A 22886-nucleotide genomic window follows, 5' to 3' on the forward strand; every position below is an offset into this window, starting at 1 on the left:
GTGTGGTGTGCAATATAGTGAAATGGAAAGTGTAAAATTATACAGCAGTCAATGCAGAATGGCACCAGCTATAGAGGACTACAAATCCCAGCAATAGTACATTATATAGCGCAATACAGAATACCATCAGCTATAGAAGACTACAAATCCCAGCAATAGTACATTATATAGGGCAATGCAGAATACCATCAGCTATAGAAGACTACAAATCCCAGCAAATAGTACATTATACATACAGTGTATAATGTATTGCTGGGATTTGTAGTCCTCTATAGCTGATGGTACATTGTGTTGTATATGTACCATCACCTATAGAGGACTACAAATCCCACTATCTCAGTAATACATGGTAGAGCACCATGTGTGGGAAAGTGCAGGCTTACCTGAGCAGTCTTCCAGCAACTTGCTTCTGAGATCAGGCCTGTCTGTCGGCGGCTGTCATCCGCCCACGTCTGCTCCTCCTTACTTCTTCTTCTCCCGGCGTCCCTGTGCTGATCGTGGATGTGGGCGGGCGGTGAGGGGGTGGAGGTGGTGCGGCGTTTATGCGGGTGGGTGGATCTGGCAGCAGCAAGCTTGAGGCAGGGAGGAGTTGCCATGCGTGGAGTCGTAAACAGGGCCCACTAATTGAAAGCTGATTAATCGATGATTGAAAACGTTGACAACTTTTTCAATCGCCGATTAGTTGTTGCAGCCCTAAATATTGCTCATTTAATGGCGACAATTCAGCTGAATGTGAGGTTTTAGGATTTCTGGAGGTTATGTTATTCAATGATATATGTGTAGAAGTGAAAAGAAAAACGTATAACGGCATGCAGATTTACAATTTTGGATTTTAAGAAGGCTACGTGAACAGAAATAGAAGTCTACTTCTTATACCATATATTTTTGTTTAGATTATTTTGATAATTTGGAACCTTTTAAAGTTCCATGTTTTCCATGAAATGGATATTTAAATAGCAGATATCCTATCCATCCAAGATTAACAGATGAGGAGATTTCTGTTTGTCCTCTAAAAATTCAGTCTAACTGTATATGTGATCAATGATAGACGTCACCAGCACTCGCTTGTAACGTGCAAGAAGCATATGCACGTTTATTGATGCGTCACGTGTGTCCTAGAGCCAACGCTTCGGGGCCGCGCAGGGTCCCTAAATGTTGGCTCTATGGGTCATGTGACATATCGATAAGTACATATGCTTCTTGCACATTATAAGTGAGTGCTGGTCGCTTCTATGTGGCACGGCGCAATCTGTGTTGTCACTTTGAGCACCGAGAGATATTTCCCATGGTTATATAACGCTGTAGGGAGTGCAGGTGATCTACTGATGCTATCTGTAGATATGAACATTGTAAGGAAACCTATATAAATTATGTGACGAGAAGGAAACCGCATATATCTTTATTGATATGTATCCATCCTGCATGCCTCCAGCATGTTTCACTACACAGACTTCATCGATTAAGCCTGTGTGGTGAGATGCATTAGAGCAGTGGTTCTCAACCTGTGTGACCTCAGGACCCATATTTGTCCTTGGTCATTAAGTTGTGACCCAATTCGCACTCAAATAGAACACACGGCATTCCGGTCATATGAACTGTGGGTGGGAGGTGCGTTTGGTGTACCATTCAAATGAATGGCAATGTAACACACCTCCCACACCAGAATGCATGGTAAGTGTGATTGCGGTGCATTAATCAAATGGTACTATGCGAGTAATGCACTGTACTAGTGTGAACGGCTCCTCAAAAACACTGACGGACAACCACAGCCATAATCTAACACACAATCTTTTTTTTTTTATTAGGTCCACCTGTAAGCAATACATGTATGGATGTAACTCTCTCTCACGGCCTTAGCCCTATCCCATCCCACCTCAAGCTGACACTCGGCTTCGGGCAGCATATTTTGAACGACTGCTTGGAGCGAGAACTGGCAGTGCTGCGCTAGGGGTTAGGCAAAGTAGCCTCTCACATAGAAAAGTGGAAGGCATCCGGCGACCATCTGAAAACAGTGTTGAGACCCACTTTTGGGTCACGATTCACCAGTTGAGAACCGAGGCATGCGGCTGCTTGGCAGGGAATACCAGTGTAACCGGGATGAATAAAGACTCGGTTTCGGTGGTATCTGTGGAGTGATGTTTGTTTCCTTCTCTTGTCCTTTGTTGGAACGTGGATGAACTCAATGACCAGCACACTGGAGGCTATAGGGAGGAGGGAGTTCGGGATGGGAACTAGAGCGGTGATGTTTGTCTTACAATGATCAGATAACTATGGCGATAAGACAACAGCAGAGAATGGGTGGTGGGGAATAGATGAAAAAACAGACTGATTGGGAGGTGACTGAAAGGAAAACTGATTCCTAGTTCCTTTTGTATATTGAGCCTCATATTTTATTTGTCTTAAAAGCACTCTGCCACAAATCAGGACACCTGTGGAATTAGGCACTAATGGAAGCAGCCATTCTGCAACTTGTGCCACATACTACTGCTGGGATGCTATACCCGTTCACAGTCCACTGGCTTGCGGCACATGAATAGAAGAATGGTGGCTTCTATCACAGTCTAGGCTGTAGGTCAACGTCAAACAGTTCTTTAACAAAGCATACCTGTCACCATTGCATGTAACCCGAAATATGCTTTCCAGTGCCTGATTTTACTGTTTAGTGTTCTTGCCCACCATGCTCCCCCCCCCCCCCCCCAGGAAAAAAAATGACCTGTAAATAGTATTTTCTGCATATGGGGCAAATGTGTAGAATCCCATCTACCTCACATATCAAAGTGCTTGGTGTCTGAGCAGTGACGTAAGGGAGAGGGATGTTCCAACCCATATGCAAATACAGACAGAGTGCATCTTCTTCTGATCATTCGAATGCTGCAGTGGACAGGAACACCAACATCGCAAGATTGGGTTTCAGTGGCGACAGATATACTGTTAAAGCGTATCTAAACCCAAGGACAAACATTGAATATATTACAGCTCATGCATGAGAAAACCAAAAACTGGTATATCCCTTGTTTATTTCAAAGCAGAAACCTGGTTGCCAAATGCCACGCTTTTGTTCTAGCCTGTTGTCTTTGTGAAACAGCCCCTGTGATGACTTACTGCTACAGAATCATGGAAGTTTGGGCACATTCCTTGCACTCAAGATACTGGGCATCAGTGTTGGTAAGCTATGACAAAGTTTAATCCAAATCTAGTAAAGCAAAGCTTGTTACTGTTCTGAAATGGATAAGGAATATTTGTATGAACTGGTGACTCCTTTCTACTTTAACCACTTGCTGACCACGTTGTTTACACCCTCTTCCTATCCAGTCCATTTTTCTGTATTCAGCGCTGCGGTACTTTGACTGACATTTATCCCGTTATGCAAGGCTGTACTGAAATTAATTTTATACCATTTTTTGGGGACACATAGAGCTGTCTTTTGCTGGTATTTAATCACCACTGCGGTCTTAATTTTTTACTATATAAGGAAAAAAGTACTGAAAATTTCCAGGAAAAAACAAATGTTTTCCCTACGTAACGTTAAAAAACATTTATTCTTACCCATATTTTTGGTAAAACGTAAAAGACGGGGTCACGTCGGGTAAATGGACACCAAACATGTCAAGCTTTAAAATTGCGTGCGCCTACGAAATCGCAATAAAATACTATACCTAAAATTGGCCATAGGAGACGCTTCAAAAGCTCTTACCGCTCATCAATTTAGTGTGATCAGTGAATAATGGCCCTAAAATGATTGCCCTTACTCTGACATTCACAGTAATGCTCAACATGTGTGGCATAATGGGTGCAATTGCAGTTTTCGCACGTATGTGCACCCGAGGCATGTTTGCGCACTTGTATGTGGGGCAGGGACTTTAAAAAAACAAACATTTTTTGTATTCTTTTCTATGTGTGACTTTAATTTGTTTTTGGGGAACTTTAATGTTTCTTTTGCAAGTAAACTTTATTATCACATAGGGGGAGAAGAAGCCCCCTATTTGATAGCAAAGAGGATGTGACAGGTCCTCTTTATGGAGACATCAGGGGACCTTAAGACCCCTAATGTCACCTAGGGACCCCGAAGAAGCTGAGACCTGCTTCACCAGCTTCTCTGGAGGTTCTGTAGCCGGAGAATGACAGCAGAATGTGGAAGTGATGTAATATACATCACTTCCGCATTCTGACACCAGAGAGGAGCTCGGAGGGAAATCGTGTACTGAACTCCCTCTGATCTCCTATCACAAAGCGTCCGTGCTGGTCCTGGCCCGCCCGGGGCACAGCAGAGCTCGGGACTAGCGCTGCGGAGGTGGCACATAATCGGCACCTCATACAAGCCATTAGTCGGCTCTAGAGCCGGCAGATCGCCTGTATGTAAACAGGCATTGCTGCCTGTTTTTACATTTTGACAGTTTCTCGCTCGCGTGTGGCGCGCACGAGTGGTCGGGGCTAACAGGCCATCTTTAGACCAAAATTATCTGCACTCCGGTTTTATTAAAACTTCTGTTGGCCACAGGGAAAACGGGGGTTAAGGGGGAGGAAGCAAAAGTAAAGTGGGAAAATGGTAAGGGAAGGAAACACCGGGGTAAATGACAATTCCGCCTAAGAGGTATATGCCTCCAGTAAGTGCAGCCTGGGGTCTATGAAGGGAATTCAGAGGTATAAATGTGCTGGGAGTAACCTGTATAGCCATGTGTTCAGTCAATATCCTCCAGTAGGTCCCTACTTTCGTCTGAGAAGAGGAATGGGTTCCAGTAAAACCAGGTTCTATTAAATGCCTCCATTTTATCCAGGCGAGAATAGATCATGTTTTCCATCTGGTGAATTTCTTCCACGTTACGTAACCACGTGGAGATGGAAGGTGGGGATTCTTTCCTCCAGCAAGCAGGAGTGCAGGCTTTGGCTGCATTAATAAGATGGCATAAGATTTATTTCCCATAGGTTCTGGAAGGTATAGGATTGTGATGTAATAAATAAAAAGCAGCCTCCTGTGGGAGAATGTAATTAGTTAATTGTTGAGAGATCTCTCGGACCCCGTCCCAAAAGAATACGTTTAGGGTAGTCAGCCATGTGTCAGAATGCTTAGCCTGGACTGGGGTCACATACCAATGTGTGAGAATTTTATAACTGGGTTCTTGAATTCTGGACCAAATAGAAGACCTAGAGGTAACAAGAAAGATCTTCTGAACTTCCTTCTGGGAGAACGATAAATTTAGGACACGTTCCCACTGGATTATAAAAGGCCGATACTCTTTGTGACAGACTTAGGACTGCAGAGATGTATTACCCCGAAGAACTTTTTGCTGTGTGTGTTTTTCCTGTTCAATATTTTATCTAGAGAGCTTGTCACTATTTTACTTCACCAATCCGGACTTCCATCTTGTTTGGATACCATCTCTGCTAAAGGTATTTCTGTGAAGGCAGCAGGATGTCTCTGGAGTGGACATTATTTAGGTTGATATGATCAAGCTCCAATCTGATTAAGGACATTCATTATGTTCAAAGAGTGTCTGTGCTTAAGGAATTCCAACGCAGGCACTCGGCTGTCCAGGGAGGGAATTGTTCAAGATAACACATTAAACTTTTATCTCATTCTGTGAGGTATAAACTCTGCATTTTCTTCAATAAACCAGTTCATGTTTCGACTCCAAAATCAGTATTGTCTGATCCTTGAGGTAAGCCCATGCTATATTCACTTGCTTTTGGTTCCAGCACCCAGGGAACAGGCTTAAGGCGGAGATATCCAGTTGGGGTTTCAGGGAGTCCGTCACAGTCTTCTGCAGGCTTCACTATGATATTGTAAGCTAAGGAGAATGGGCGAGCACACCGTTAGAAGAACAATGTTGCTCCAATGGCATCAGGAGCCCACAGAACCCATAGGCTGGAGTAAGGGTGCCCATAAAGTGACGCAATTGGAGCGCGGCCCAGAAGGGTAACCAAAAGAAACTTTTCTGATCCATCAAGCTTGACAAGGAGGACCACATGGTAGCCCCACAAAAATAAAGAGCTTGAAGTTTGTGTGCGGAGGAAAGTGTCACCAAAGCTGCTTGATGTAAACCTAGGATTACCCAACACAAGACAAAGTGGGGAAGGGTAAGGAGCTAAAGAAAACGTTCTGATAGCTGTCCTACAAACTATTAAAGTGGGAGCAATAAATGGATGAGACTTCAGTTCAGCAGGCAGGTCTGAGTCATCCAAACACCTGATCCTAGTCTACTCTGAACCTAAGGCGTTTATGGGGACATATGAATTTCAAAAACATTGAAGAAACTGAGTGGAGATGATAAAAAAAAAAGAACCTGTATAGGAAGGGAATTTATAAGAAAAAGGAATTTTGGTAAAATGGACATTTTAGATGATACTACAACGTCCAATCCATGAAAATGAGCATGTGTTCCACTTTTCAAGGAAGGATCTCACCTTAGCAAGTAAAGGAGGGAATTTTAAATGGAAAAATCTCTCAAACGTTTTTTGTGATAAGAATACTTAAACATTTGATTTGATGCGCTAGCTATATTCAATGGATAATTGGTACTAAGCCATCCCGGGAGTGAATGCTAATAGTAGAACTTCTGACTTCTCAAAATTAATCTTCAGATTGTAAAGAATATTATATTTCTTGAACTCCTGTAATAGGATCAGAAGAGATGTTTCAGGCATGATGACTGTAAAAAGCAGATCATATGCATACACAGATATTTTATATTCTGTTCATCATTGTAAGGCATGCAATGTCAGAGTTATTACGTATTGTGCAAAGGAAGGGTTCTAGAGATAAAACAAACAATAGCGGGAAAAGATGGTTTGGTATAGTGTAAGTATTGGTAGTCTACCTTGGTTTGAATTGAGGAGTTTGTTTTTTTCTTTAGTTTGAGCTGTGTCTTCCTATATCTTGGAAGGTTGTCACGACAGACACCGGGTTTGTGGGATGGGGCTGTGTTTTGGATCATCTGTCTGTGCAGGGTTGTTGGTCTTGTCTTGTGTCTGAGTGCCCGATTTAGATTCAGTCAGACAATGCTACGGCATACATCAGCAAGAGCGTGTGAACAGCAACAGAAGTACATTCAATCTTGGACTGGGCAGAAATTTCTCTTAATTTTGTCATGTGGGCTATTCATGTTATAACCTGAGCTACAGCTTCCTATCGATGTTCAGGCTCTTAATTTGTTCTTCCAGAAAGCCCTAGAAAAGGTTGTTCAGCTTCTAGATCCATTATTTCTAAGTCAATTCATCGTCTTCTCATTCAAGCTCATGGGTTGGGGCACCACCTTTTCCTGTATCTGCTCATTCTACTAGGGCGGGTAGTCATTCTTGGGTGTTCCAAAACCAAGCTTCTGTTACTCAAAATTGCAAGGCTGTTATCTGGTCCTCTGTTCATCCACTTCTAAAGTTCCATAACGTTGATGTTTCTGCCTCTTCTGATGCTAGGTTTTGGCAGAAATTTTTTTTCAGGCGACTTTGTAAGTGTACTTTGACAGTTCATTTTTTTTTATTGAGCTAGTGCTTTAGTTGTTTGGTGCCTGCTCCTCTGTTTGGACTGCTTTTGAACATCCCTACATCTGAGAATTCTTCAGAGCTGTGTCCCTCAATGGATGATTGAGAAAAGGAGTTTATGGTAAGACGAAAATCCTATTTTCTCTGAGACACAGCTGTCTCCCCTCAAGTTCCTTTGTACTGCTTGCTATAACTGCGGTGGGAGGGGTTATGTCCTTAAAGTGATAGGCTTCAATGTGTTTGCCTAGTGTGCATTTCTCCTAGAGGCAGCAGCATGAACCCTACGTCTTAAGAGTTCTTCAGAACTGTGTCCCTCAATGGATTTCAAGAAAAGGATTTTCTGGTAAGAATTAGTTATGTCCCAATACCGAGCATTTTCACGAGTACTTGTACTCGTGAAAATGCCCTGATTTTTAAGGCTGACACCGGCCCTTTAAATTTTCAAATAGCAGCGGCCGTCTGAGTTACTTGCTTGTGGGGACCTCGGCAGCCTGCTAGAGACCTGCAGATAGCTGTCCATGGCAGTGGCTGTCCGGTTCTTTATCTCCTCCTCCTTCCCGGCGCAGGCACTGCCATGGGCAGCCCCAGGGGCGGAACTACCGCTCCGGGGCTAGAATCTGGGGTTTCCACCGCACACTGACGGGGGGGGGGACTGGTCCGGGAGATGGACGAAAGTCACAGGGCCCAGCAGTGCAGAGTTGGCTGGTCTGGACATGGGGGAGACTGGGTCCCGACATCGCCGGTGAGATGGAGTGCTCACAGAACCACTGCAGATGTACGTCGCCAGGTGAGATAGACACGCAGGTGAGAGGAATTCTGCTTTGGAGACATGTATTCGCAGAACACGTTCCCAAAGCACAATACTATTCTGCCTTAGGGACATGTGTTCGGTTCTGGCGAGAAACTGCCCTAAAATCATATGTGTTTTTAGGAAAAAGTCACCTGTCCCTTTAAGAAAAAGTATCGGTAATTGGTATCGGCAAGTACATGAGGGACAGTACTTGGTCTTAAAAAAGTGGTATCGGGACATCCCTAGTAAGAATATCCCATTTAATGCATATTGTTATATAGTGCAATGTGTTGTTTTGTTAGTTTTTTTGCAGGCTAGCTGCTTAGTGTGCTATGAAATGTCTGTGTTTTGTATTGTGGATTATTTAGGGCATTTTGGAATTGACAGTAATTGTTTTTTTTTATCCCGCATTACCCAGTGACAGTGTTGAATTTCAGTTCAGTCCAACATAAAAAATAAGTTGGTGATCCCAAATAGTAAGTTAGGATCACAGTGGGTTACTAGTAGAACCACTGGTATTTTTCTGTACTTGCAGTTTTTAAAGGGATAACACATAGGAAAATGTGCATGTATGGGAGAGATGTACTAAATATTTAATTTACTAAAGGCACACAGTATATTCAGTCAGGGTATTGGCAGTCTCCCTCTGGTGCAGAAACAGGCTCTCCCACCTTTTATAGTATAACAAAATGTCGCCTTAAAAACTTAAAGAGAAACGATTTATAAGAAAAAACGAATGATTTATGCACTAATTTAATACTTTAAAATGTAAATTCTTACTTATTCTCCTATTTTAAAAAATAACAACAACACACAGGTGATAGCTTGGGGCAAAGCACCATATTTATTGACTGGACAGCAACATTTAACCGTTATTTGAATGTCAGTTCTATGCCATTGTAATTCAGTCAGAATTATTAACGTGCTACCTAAAAATATAAATTAACAGGGTAAGTCTATAGTGCATCTTCATTATACATTGTCAGAACCTGCTGATGAATATTCAAGTATTCTGAGATCTTTATACAATTTGTGTCCATGCAAAACAAGGGATGAACATAAGGGCGTAAGTGAGAAGATGTGGGCGGATGAATAACTTTTTCTTCTCTGGTGTCTTGATATTATACATTCCATTAGGTAAAATGGTTACTTAAGAGACGAGTTGTTGCTGAAGTGCTTTTCCCGACACGCAAAAAGAAGCACACAGATGTTTGAAGCCAAACTCCTTCACAGTATAGAAGCAAACTCAGTCTTAAATGGGCAGCTCTATTTGATGCCCATATCTGGATCTTTATCAGTGGCTGCCCATTGACTGGAAGATGATGGACCCAGAAGATGTCAGTGGTGGCGACAAAGCTACAAGAGTGCCGATATCTCATGACTGGGAGTGTGCCATAAGAAGCAAGTATGCCGTGCATACTTGCACGTTATGGCAAGAGCTCACCCACCCCAAAAGCAGTAACGTTCCCCTTTAAGTCAAAACAGTTACTGTACCAACTGTATACAAATACATGTAAAAAACTAGACACACATAATTCTAAGGACCCTTTTAGATGTGCGAGTTGTGGTAACATGATAATGCATCTATTCTACAGGTGCTGCCATTTCTTGCAAATTGCACCCAAACAAATAATACAGTAGAAGTCAACGGGCAACCCACTGCAGCACCCCATAATGAACATACCATGGGTTCTGGTCCACTGCGGTGCTAAAAAAAATAAAAAAGGTAGAGTGCAGTTATCGATTCATTGTGGTGTGCTGGCATGTCCATTACTGCAGAACGAAAAGAATCACAAAAGTATGAATCCAAGAAAAATGTCACTCACCTTGTCCCTGCAAGCCCGCGGCGTCCTCTGCTGTACGCGGCCGGCCGATGCCGGCATCTGACTTTTAGTTTCGTTTTCGGGCGTCACAGCCGGCGGGAAATTCAAAAGAGTTTCGAAGTTTATCATACCTGGGATGTCTACTGGACACTTGTTTGGGCAGATTTAGGCGAGTTATTCCTAGGATTTACTAAGAATTACAGGCCTACAATATAAAACAACAAATTTCCATGAAAAACAATGTACCGCTTTCGGATGCTAAAATCCTCCATAATCATACCGCCAGGGAGGTTAAAGGAAAAACTCTGCTGCTATATTAACTAAAGAGTGATTTTGACTCTTTCAAACACCCAATCCTGGCTTGTTTGATTTAGCAGTGGCCTCTCTTTCTCCTTTCCACCCTTGCAAAAATCAGATGCTTTTGTAAGAAAATAGATTATATATAATTCATGTAATCCCTAGGTGGCAGGGGTGATTAGGATTTCTGGCCAAGCGCCTGTAGAAAGACACAGATAAAGATTTTTAATTTGGAGGTCGATAGGTAGTTCGCATGCGAGTGATAATCGCACATTACACTCAGCTTATCCATTTCAACTGTTCGGCATGGAGTAGGAATGTCCTTTGACAAGATGGCCCCCGGGATAAGAACATAAAAAAAGATTACTAAAAAATGTATTAAAGAGTAAAACCATAAAAAGAAAGACTGGGGAAATAAACAAAACCGCCTCCCACCAACAATAAGAAGAAAGAGAAAAAAAACATTAAAATATCATCAAGCCATCTTCCTTTTACGACTCCCCAGACGCCTGCGCCTTTGCTTGTATAAGTGACGGAAATTGATGGCGAGTCCTGTTAAAAGAGAAAAAAAAAGGAAAGAGAAACTCAGATTGCTTTCAAGATAAGACTTGTGTCAGAAATAGGGCTACATGATAGAGTGGGTTGAACGGTCTAAACAAACTTGTATTTGTGTAATTTAAGGTCACTTTCTTAATATTATGATTCATGAGATGACGAGGGAGCATGACGCCGGCTTCCCGGCCAATCAGAATGCCGGGCGCTGCGTCATTACACGGCGCTGCGTCATTACACGGCGCCCGGCTTCCGGATTTGCTAGCTTCCTGACCAATCGGGAAGCCAGGCAGCACGTCATTGCACGCTACCCGGCTTCCTGATTGGCCGTGAAATCAGCTCCACAAGTGACGAGAGAGCATGGAGCCGTTTCCTTGCCAATCAGGAAACCGGGCAGTGTGTAATGATGCGCTGCCCGGCTTTCTGATACAGGAAGTACTTGTGCTAGGTATCGGAGCATTTGGGCGAGTACGAGTACTCACCCAAATACTCGGTACCGATACTAGAATCGGTATCGGTGCATCCCTATTTAGGACATTTTTAGTACAGGTGAATTAACAGAAAGAAGAGAGCACAGCACACCAAATTATCTATGGGAAAGGCCTCCACTGCTCTTTGTTCTAGGAGTGTGGAACTGATTATATTAAGCACTGTTGTTGCCTGCTGATATCAGATATGAGATATAATACCCTCACTAATCAACTGCTCTTCTGGTGTGCTGTAGTTTCAAAGTTTTTTTTATTGGTTTTTCATACTTATACAGTTCTATTCACAGACAGTAATATCATTCTATAAACATATAATATATGTATCATAATCAAGCGTTTATCACAATCAATGGTCCTTCAACAGCAACAGAGCAAAAGATTGCTTACCTCTGTCTATTGTGTTAATATATTACCAAAGCCCCCCGCAACATGATTCTAAACCCTCAACACACCTGCTATAAAATGGGGGGGGTCAAATGAATTCAATTTTTCTCTCTTGCCATTGTAAGAACCGCTGTTAGTCACCCAATCTGTGGGTATTAGATCCCTCTGGATGGGTAGTACAAGGCTCCCACCAAGAGGGAAAGTAACTGAAAACATGTTTTGTTGTGCTGTAAAGAGAAAGAGAATGTATCATGTGATCTGTCCACTTCCAAACAGTACACAAGTCAGTCCAGCCAGAGGTATGCTTATAATACTATAAGGTACAAGGGGATTTTTTTTTTGGGTAGTGTGCAGAAGCATTAGAAATCCAGGTCATTTTTATACATATATCTGCTACTCCATTCATGAGATTTCCCCTTATTTCCTGCCACAGTGAGACCTAACAGCAAGTGAGGAAATTAACTTAGTTGTCACTGGTTCTCTTTAATGTAAACCTGTAAAATGTGTACTGTTTATAAAATATAATACATACATACAACCCCTGACTGTTCTGACAAAATACCTTTCAATGCTCACAGTGAGCCCTAAACTGAAGGTGTTCCATTTTTACAGACTTTAAGAACTGACAGGCTAAAGCTTGGATTCCCCAATTTCAATATTAGTCTGCAAGGCTACCCATCATAGCAATGGGGGGGAAAAAAAAAGACTTGAAATATAAAGTTGCGTTGACATGCTGGAAACCCACCACTGTATCACTTGGCATGAATGTCCACAGGTTATATGTTATGTCTAATACGTCACTTGTCATACAAGGAGGCACAAGGGAAGCATCATTGCATGGCCCGTTTAATATCAGCCTAGTGTTGTATCCACATGCATACGATGCATGTAACAAGTATAAAAAAAACTCACCCAAAAATAAGAGTACCAGGTAGCCGGAAAGAAAGACTGAGAAGGTGATGGTCACATTCAAGGGCGATGGAAGCTGTAGACTGTACTTGCCAGTTTCATTGAAGATGGGCATTGCCAGGACAATGGCTGCAGCTAAAAGGAGAGAAATTAGAGTTGTAATTAATGCTTATTTTCCTGACAATTTCTAACTATCTTTTTGGGCACTGAAAATAAATTATGAAAAGATCTCAGGGAAAGAAAAAAGTTGTTTTCATTTTCCTGGTAACATTAACCACTTCGAGACCAGGTGTTTAGACCCCCCTCCTGGCCAGGCCATTTTTCAGTATTCAGTGCTGCGGTACTTTGACTGACGTTTATTCCGTCATGCAACGCTGTACTGAAATGAATTTTATACCATTTTTTGGGGACAGATAGGGCTTTATTTTCGTGGTATTTAACACCACTATGGGTTTTATTTTTTACTATAATTAGGAAAAATTACAGAAAATTTTTGGAAAAAAAAAATTTTTTTTTACATTATGTTAGGAAACATTTATTATTACCCAGTTTTTTGGTAAAATATAAAAGATCGGGTCACACCAAACATGTCAAGCTTTAAAATTGCGCGCACCCGCGAAAATCGCACCATACTACCATACCCAAAATTGGCCATGGGCGACGCTTTTACCGCTCATCAGTTTAGTGTTATCAGTGATTGATGGCCCTAGACTTATTGCTCTCACTGCGACGTTTGCGGCGATATGTAACATGTGCGAAAGAGACATGTTGGAAAATATCAGCCAATTCCACTGTCCCAGCACTACACTTTATGGGTAGCAATGGGGAATCTCATATGTACTAAAATGCAGACAGAGTTCTAAGGGTCTCACCATTTGGAAAGAATCTGATTCACCTACATATGAACAACTGATCTCCACTAAGAGCAAAAACGAGGACTAACAATGGGGTCAAGAATGCTTAGGCCATGTCAGCATTCTAAAGCTCTAACAAGAAGTGAGAACAACTTCTAACGGAAGCTTTTCAACAAGGCAGGTACCATGGTAATCCTTTGAAATGACTGAAAACTCTTCCCAATTTACAGGAGAGGGGTTTAAATGAACTACAATGAGAATGTTAGGCTTGGTTCCATTAAAGTCCTTCTTCTAATGCCACTCACATCATACCTTCTGAAAGTGCTCCAAGTGGGTACAGTGGGATCCATATGGTGTATCTGAGCCACGTAAGAAGTTTCCATTCCATATCTATGCAGCCCAACATGTAGAATGGGTACCTGGTGGAAAAGCAAGGAACAGCTTATAGGTTAGAGGGAACCCTAGGGCAGCGTATGGCCATTTGAGTATTTTCAAGAAATAAATTGGCTTTAAAAACAATCCCTAAACGGCCTCTCTAGTTGCAGGCACTAGGAGTTCACAGCAGAAGCCCTGAAATCTTCCAATTCCTTCTCTCAGCAGCCCAACTCATCCACTCAAAGCTCCCACTCTATGTTTACATAGGGAATGAGAAGGCTAATACGATTCCAAATCATTGCTGGCAGAGGGAAGATGAGCTGAGGGAAGGACTTCATCCTCAAAGTTCATAGCAGAAGGACGGAATTGTTCCACAGTACGTGCAGCTACAGAAAGTAATTGAGGGCCTGTTCTAAAGCCATTTTACTGCTGGTTAAGAATATGTAAATGCTTCATGTCACAGGTTCACTTAAAAGATAAAAATAAAACTTGCTTTTAGGGAACCAAGTCACAGCAGATCTAGGAGATCCCTAACTGTGGGTTGCAAGACTTTACAGAGCTACGTGATGGTGAAGACTTGTTAGAACAACGTCTACCTGTCCCTGTGTTTAGCACCAGTAACAAGTTAAGGTCCACAGTTAGGGTCTATATTTCTAAGCTTTTCCAAAGGTTCATGCCACCCAAGCTCAGTATTCCCAGGGATACAACAGTGCCTTCCAAAAAGATGGCGATCTTCTAGACAGATGCAAGTATTAAAACTTAGATGCTTTGTTAAGCACCAAAACCTTCAAGTATATGCAGCACCTATGGGGCCTTAACATTTGAAAAGAAGTGTCAAAATGTGAGCAGGAATATTCACAATTGCATGCACATCTTTTCGCCCTGATGAAGGGCCCCCATGTGGCCCCGAAACGTTGGCTTTTTTCATTGTGACGATTCGTCCAAACAAATGGACATATTGAATGATATTACTGAGTGCTGGTGATTCCCGTCTTCCACAATTGCATGCAGACGAGATTATCTCTATCGAAAAATGTGTTTGTACACGGTACATCAAACCACCGTGGCTTGGAGAGCTGCAGGGACATCCTTCCAGAAATGGCCCTATCAAGAGCCACTGACTTACCTAAATACTTCAATGGTGCTCCACAGGTAGAATATGAAGAAGACGACACCTTTGCTCTGCATCTCATCCATTTGCCCAAGGATGATAAAAAGTATAAAGTTCCTGCCTAAAACCTAGGAGGTAAACAAAGAGGCATAGCATTTGTATTGTGACTGGTGCCAAATAACCAGCCAATAATTCAGTTTAAAAGGGAGAGAGTATTTAGTCTACATTGCACAGTCACTAGTCAGTAACCATGTTCACTACCATAGCTTCAAAATAAATACAATATTGGCAAAACCTCTATTATACATTTATTAAGTACCATGTCATTCTAGTGTAGCTCAATTTAGACTTTGATCCAAACTGAGATGAACAAATAAGATAGTGAGGAGTACAAAGAGCCCTAGACAAATACAATAGGGATTTTGGTTTTGCCCTAATGGAATTATTACAAAGTTCACACTGCTGCAACCAGCCAGAAATCATCTTTCAATGAACTCATTTTAGTTCAACCTTTAGGTTTCAATGTTCCTAAAGTTTTTTTTTTTTTTAACTATGTGTATAAAATCTTTAAAGTGACACTAAACTCAGGCGTTAAATCCTAAACATGCATTGAAGTACCTAATGTATTAACAAAAATGTATCTTATTTGTGTATCGCTCGGCTGTAGATCCTCAAATCATCTCTGAATTGGTGCCGACACTGTCCTTCCTTCTGGAGGGGGGCTACTTTTGTTCCCCATGGTCCCTGTGTGTGTTGTAATGTAACCACCGCTCCAAGCTCACTCCCGTGATGGACTACAATCTCATGTTTAGTTTACAAATTTGTATTGGGATTGTAGTCCATCACAGGAGCAAGCATGGAGCGGTGACTACTTTACAACACACACAGGGTCCATGGGGAATAAAAGTAGCCACCCTCCAGAAGGAAGGACAGTGTCAGCACGAATTCAGAGATGATTTGAGGATCTACAGCCGAGTGATACACAAATAAGATACATTTTTCTTAATAGTTAAGGTTCTTGAATACTTTAAGATCCAAATCCTGAGTTCAGGGTCACTTTCAACAGCTTATAAATGGTGCACACATGACAAAGGATCCACAGAGCAATATGGCATTTCTAGGGAGAGAGCACAGCACAAGCGGTTTCCTTTCAGTCTCTCTGACAAACTCTCTACAGCCCCATCTGCACAGGGAGGGAAATGGGTTCCTTCTCTGGATAATTCCGTGGTATAAATTTTGGCTTCAACAGACACACCCACATAACACATCCTTTCAATAAACTCTATTATGTCTCCTTGCCAACATGCTTATTAGTGTTTGCATTCTGCACTGTACAACACACAGTTTTAAAGTGAATTTATATATTATTCATTGCACCTGGGAGAAAATGAAAAGCACACATGTACATATATAGTACTTTTATGTAACAGAATGTTCCCATAGGCGTCTACAAAAGCATTTAACCAAAACTAAACAAGCATCAAGCTTGGTTTTTGAGTGCATTACACAACTTTTAGCTGCTGTGGCACCTTGTGTGAGCATTGTGGTCTGCCTGATCATTGTCAGTCAGGAAATGATTGCATTACTTCCTGATTGTAATCACACACATTGCAGATTATCTGCAGAGACACTGACTTTCACACGGACTTCCCAGCCAGATACGTCTGGGAAAGATAGCACATGCAATCGTTCAAAGCCTACATGTGGACGTGTATGTGTCTCTGAACCTACATATCTGTCATTACAATTGGCTGCTCACCATCAAGGACAAGGCACAAGGACCCAATCTACAAGTGTATGGGAAGTACACGATACTTAAACTGATTTTAAAAGGAGAACTATGGGGTTAAGGCTTTCGCCTTAGGGTAACAGGAGCACACAGACTAGCGCCCTCCCGTCATCCTAAGCTCAGTATACCGCGAGCCGCAGCTGAAGCAGATCCCGACAATTATGTCTGGATCCGCCCAGCTGCGTGAGTGACAGCTGGCTCTGCCTATCTAGAGGCAGAGCCAGCTGTACCCGCCCCCTCCCCCGTCCGTTCCGCCAGTCAGCGCTGGCAGATCGGAGCAGGAAGGGGGGGAATACAGCCACTCCCGTCACGGCAGAGAGCCGTGACAGGATCGAGAGGTGAGCGAACGCCGGTACGTGTTCGCTCACCTCCTGATCTACTGAGCCGACCTGCGACAGTCTCATTGTCACAGGTCGGCTAGAACTATGAGGTGAGTGAAAAGGACTCACCTTATAATTCTCCTTTAAGTCACAAACCTTTCTATAGAATTGACAGAACATGGAGGCATGAAAGTATTTTTTTGGCATAGTGTATTTGCAAAGCTAATAATCCACTGGCTGCTCATATCACTGCTTAGTTTAATAATACCTGGATCACTGCTGGCGCGACTCCTGTTTTCACCAATCCTATTAAAGGATTTACAATCTCCAAAACAGCTAAGGTCTGGCAGAAATACATCATATCAGACATTGTGTGGAATGTGTCATAGAAGGAGTCTGCAAACACAGAAACAAATAGAAGTCATTGTATTGGTGACGAGTACATCACTGGGGCTGACTGATAAAACATCGGAGAAATGGAAAGACATAGCTAATGAAGACATTTCTAAACAAGGTCTGCATCTGAGGTCTGTTCACACTCATGTGATACCGCAATGCAAAGCAACTTACCAGTCTTTTTATTTCCACCTGGTGATCCTGCCAGCAATACACTTCCTGTTTTAGGGTGACCCCACTCAGTTACCATATAGTATCTCCGCAAAAGCAGGGTTGTCAACCTAGGCCAGGAAGTGTTTTAAGACTACCAAACACCTTCCTCTAGCCTCATCTCTATAACATAGGTGCTTGTAGAACAGAAAGAGCTTTAGGAACAAAGCAAACTAATACCAGTCAGCAGAGATAGGGAGCACAGAAGTAATCTGCTCACAGGATTTCTGGCAGGATCAAGTTATTTTTTTGCACTTATCAAACATAACAAACCTAATGCTTTCAATGGTATATTAACCCAAAAGGAAGTAAATGAAAGAAGTTAATTGTCAGGGTTTAAATATGCTTTAACCCTTTTTCTGCCACAGACGCATCTCATACATCCCTGGCAGTGGGCTTCTCCGGCACTCTGTTTACACGTGTACAGCCGACTGTCTGCTATACACTGCAAGTGATTTTGGTGGCTGAGCTGCCGCCAGATTGCTTCTAGGGGCCGGCGTAGTGCGGCCCCCTCCCTACCCCACACCCCTGCCTTGCTTCCTGGGCTCTGCTGCCACTTCTGTGGGCCCGAGACTGGCATCACTGGTGTCAGCAGGAAGTGGCAAAGGAGATCTCTGCCCTGCTGAATGGGATTGGAAAAGATGCCAATTGAATCACTTCTGGTCCCTCAGCTGTCACTCCCCAGGGGCAGAAACCAGGGAAGATGCTATTGGAGCACTAAAATTAACAAGTGTATTTTTTACTAAAATTTGAATTTGATAAACAACTGCGTCAATATCGTGCGATGTAAAAATTTGCAACTGCCACCATTTGATTCGACAGGGTCTTTGCTTTCAGAATATACTGTATATAATGTTTTGGGGTTTTTAAGTAATTTTCAGGCCTAAAATGTGGATTATAACGTGTATTTTTTTTTTTAAATGCCGTGGCAGCGAAAGGGTTCAACAACTTAAGTGGCATTTCACTGAAATCTAAAAATATATTTGGAGATACAAACAGAAAATCTGTTACAGTTTACACTTGTCAACAGAAGTTCCTCATTTTCACATTGCTGCATTAACTAGTCAAATTTCCTAATGCCGTAAAATTACACAAAGGTCTCAATTCATTAACCTATAAAGGACGGTGATTTACTAATAATGATTATTTTGCAGCATTCTTCTATATACTGTATATATCACTATATTATTCATAAAGGGAAGAATCTGATTGGGTGCTACTGGCAACTTCTTTAATTCAATAGTTGTGGAAACGCCTGTCATAAAGTAATCTGAAGTATGCAGGTTGCACAATCAGTAGGTGGCAAAATTAATTGAATATAATAAGCCTTGTTGATTTTATTGCATGAATTAGAACAATCACCTTTATTGTGCCTTTCTTCAGTGTATTTATTTATTTTTACAGGGATACCCGAGGAGGGAGGTTGATTTACTAAAGGAATAGAGGCTGTTTACTTAGTAAAGTGTATGTTAACTTTGCATATGCAAATATTTGCAATGGAAAATCCAGTTTTTTTTGTTTCCCTGCACATTCAAAGTGAACACAGCTTCAGCTTATTTACGAACATTCACTCTACTAGATGAACAGTCTCTACTCATTTAGTAAAATCAAGCCTGTTGTGTGTAAAGGGTTTTTAAAAGGTTGTTTATTTCAATTTGACAAGTTTTCAAAAAGAAATAATACAAAAGACAAACATCAGCAAACAAGGAGAGACAAGTTGGATGAGACATATCATTGGTACAGTAAGGCATTGCAGAACATACAGTATAGTTAAAGTGGGGAAAACATTGGCTAGGTGGGTAGTCACTGCCATTGATGGACAGGCCCTATGTAGTACCAAGTGTGTAGAGCAGCCTTTCTCACTCAGGGTGCGCTGAAATTTTCAGTGTCTGATGTGAGGAGGGCTCCAGATGTGAAAGAAGGGGGACTCTTGATGTAAATAGGGTTCTAAATTTGAAGGGAGAGTCTGCTGTGCAGGGGGAACCCTACTTTGTGTTTTTGAGTGGTGTCCCCCCAAAATCTATACCAGACCTCTATCTTGGATAAAGGTCAGGTATGGACTTGAGGGACCACATGCCTTTTTTTACATTTCACACTGGGGTACCTCAAGACCGAGTACTTTTAAAAGGGCGCCATGACCAAAAAAAAAAAAAAGGAGTTGAGAAATGCTGGTGTTAATTGTTTCATTTTACATTACCTTAACCACTTGAAGACCAGGTGTTTAGACCCCCTTCCTGGCCAGGCCATTTTTCAGTATTCAGCGCTGCAATACTTTGACTGACGTTTATTCCGTCATGCAACGCTGTACTGAAATGAATTTTATACCATTTTTTGGGGACAGATAGAGCTTTATTTTGGTGGTATTTAATCACCACTGCGGGGGTTTTATTTTTTTTACTATAATTAGGAAAAATGACTGAAATTTTTTTTAAAAAAAGTTTTTTTTAACATTATGTTAGGAAACACTTATTATTACCCAGTTTTTTGGTAAAATATAAAAGATCGGGTCACGTCGGTTAAATAGACACCAAACATGTCAAGCTTTAAAATTGCGCGCACCTGAGACATCGCAGAAAACTACCATACCCAAAATTGGCCATAGGCGACGCTTTAAAAGCTTTTACCGCTCATCAGTTTAGTGTTATCAGTGATTGATGGCCCTAGACTTATTGCTCTCACTCCGACGTTCGCGGCGATATGTAACATGTGCGGCGTAATGGGCGCAATCGTCTTTTTTTGCACGTATGCGCCCCCGACGCATGTTTGCATGCATGGGTGGGGACTTTATTTTTTGTAATTATTTTTTATGTGTAACTTAAAAAAAAATTTTTTTGGGTGGGGGGGGGACTTTAATTTTTTTTTCCACTAAACTTTATTGCTATCACATACGGGGGCTAATAAAACCCCCTATGTGATAGCAAAATATGTGACAGGTCCTCTTTATGGAGACATCAGGGGTCTCCAAGACCCCTAATGTCACCTAGGACCCCCCAAAAGAAGCTGATGAAGCACAGATCTGCTCCATCAGCTTCTGAAGCTGGAGAGTGACACAAGAATGCGGAAGTGATGTATTATACAACACTTCCGCATTCTCTCAGAGGAGAGGGGACCGGAGGGAGCTCGTGTAACGATCTCCCTCTGATCCCCTGTGACACAGGCACCATGCTGATCCCGGGCTCGCACCGGGCACAGCGGAGCCCGGGATCAGCGGGACAATGGGGGGGTATTTTGCACCGATCGTTGCAAAATACAAGCGATCCGCCGCTTGCATGTTAACAGGCACCGCTGCCTGGTTTTTAAATTGCGGTCATTTCCCGCTCACGCGCGCGAGGGGGGCGTGTCTGAGCGGACGTCTAAAGACGCCCACTCAGATCTAGAGAGCTCCGGGTCGGCCTTTTTTTTTACTACGGCCGGCCCGGAGGTGGTTAAAGTGACACTAAAGTTAGGCGCTAAATCTTAAAAATACATTCAAGTACCCTTACCTATTAACAAAAATGTATCTTATTTGTGTATCACTCGGCCGTAGAACCCCAAATCATCTCTGAATTGGTGCCGACACTGTCCTTCCTTCTGCAGGGTGGCTACTTTTGTTTCCCATGCTCCCTGTGTGTGTTGGAAAGTAGTCACCGCTCCAAGCTCACTCCTGTGATGGACTACAATCTCATGTATAGTTTATCAATTCGTATTGAGATTGTAGTCCATCACGGGAGTGGTGGCTACTTTCCAACACACACACAGGGAGCATGGGGAACAAAAGTAGCCACCCTCTAGGAGGAAAGACAGTGTCCGCACCAATTCCGAGATGATTTGAGGATCTACAGCTGAGTGATACACGGATAAGATAAAATCTTAAACATGCATTCAAGTGCCTTAACTATTAACAAAAATGTAACTCCTGAGTTTAGTGTCACTTAAGTTTAGTTTATTTCTCTTACTAGACATTAGGCGTACCAGGCAGCATGTAAGGATCCCCCTTTAGATAAACGTTCTGCTTTGTGAAAGGGACAAATAGTAATCAGGTCATCCTATCATTTTCAGAAGGTTGAGCATCCCAAAAAGTATGATCTATAAAAGGTTAAAGTACTGAGGATACAGCTAAAAAGAAACTACTGTAAACAATATCATGTTAAGATAAGGAATGAAAAGCAAGGAATGAAAAGCAGGCATCATAAAAGGTGTCAAGACGTGCTCATCTTGTTAGCTTAAATCCTGTGACAACAATACCACACCCTTCCAAACAAAATTCTTATGCATACTGTATAGGCCCTAAGAAAAAGAAGCCGCCCAAATTCCTTTATAACTAGCAGAAGGGTGCACAAGTACAATTGTACTATATGGCCAAAGCTTTATACAAGCTTGCAGGACATCCTATTCCAAAACCATGGCCATTAATATGGATTTAGATTCTCTTCTGCATTTATAACTGCCTCCACGCCTCTGGGAAGGCTTTGCACAAGATTTTGGAGTGCGTCTGTAGGCAATTGCGTGAAACTTCCTACAAAAGGGAATTTGTGAGGTCAGGTACTGATGTTGGACAAGAAACAAAACAGCATTCCAACTTATCCCAAATGTATTTAGGACTGAAGTCTGGGCTCTGTCCATGCCAACTGAGATCCTCCACTCCACAACTTGTCAAACCATATCTTTGTGGACCAGCCTTTGTGCACAGGGGACAGTCAAGCTGTTGTCACAAGGTTATATGCTCCCAATTGTCTAAAATGTCTTTGTATTCGTTCACATTTTTCCAGTGCTGTTAATGCTACAACATACATGCAAAGAGGTATCCACACACTTTTAGCAATATAGTGTACATACGAGGGATGCACCCAAATTTAATTTTAGACTGAACGTTTTTTTCGTTCAAAGATTTTTATTATTATTTTTTTGTTGTTGGTCATTATGACAAGTAAAGGCATGTAAACAGGTCAGGTCTCGCCCACTGTGAGTGGGAATTACAGAATATGATTCATACATTGTGCATGAAAATATAAATCTCTAAAATCATGAAACTATAATAGTATAAAAGGTAACATCAATACAGGTGAAGTCCAAAGAGGATATAAATTCCCAAGGGTAGGGACAGCAACCTGTAAATAAGGACTTCAAGAAAAG

The 22886-nt window shown here is 42.0% G+C and overlaps 1 protein-coding gene across 1 annotated transcript in view; it reads right to left on the reverse strand.

Moving 5' to 3' along the window:
* Nucleotides 1-10821: 10821 nt before the first annotated feature.
* HACD3 (3-hydroxyacyl-CoA dehydratase 3) overlaps nucleotides 10822-22886 on the reverse strand; it is a 29067-nt gene continuing 17002 nt past the window's right edge. The window contains exons 7-11 of the mRNA XM_018552831.1: nucleotides 17437-17564; nucleotides 15075-15187; nucleotides 13886-13992; nucleotides 12723-12854; nucleotides 10822-10938 (exon numbers count right to left, since the gene is read on the reverse strand). Of these exons, the coding sequence (XP_018408333.1) occupies nucleotides 10862-10938; nucleotides 12723-12854; nucleotides 13886-13992; nucleotides 15075-15187; nucleotides 17437-17564 (557 nt within the window). The 3' untranslated portion in view covers nucleotides 10822-10861. The remainder of the gene's footprint in view (nucleotides 10939-12722; nucleotides 12855-13885; nucleotides 13993-15074; nucleotides 15188-17436; nucleotides 17565-22886) is intronic.

Source organism: Nanorana parkeri, unplaced genomic scaffold (genome assembly GCF_000935625.1).
Source record: "Nanorana parkeri isolate BGI_ZX_2015 unplaced genomic scaffold, ASM93562v1 scaffold98, whole genome shotgun sequence".
Lineage (NCBI taxonomy): Eukaryota > Metazoa > Chordata > Amphibia > Anura > Dicroglossidae > Nanorana > Nanorana parkeri.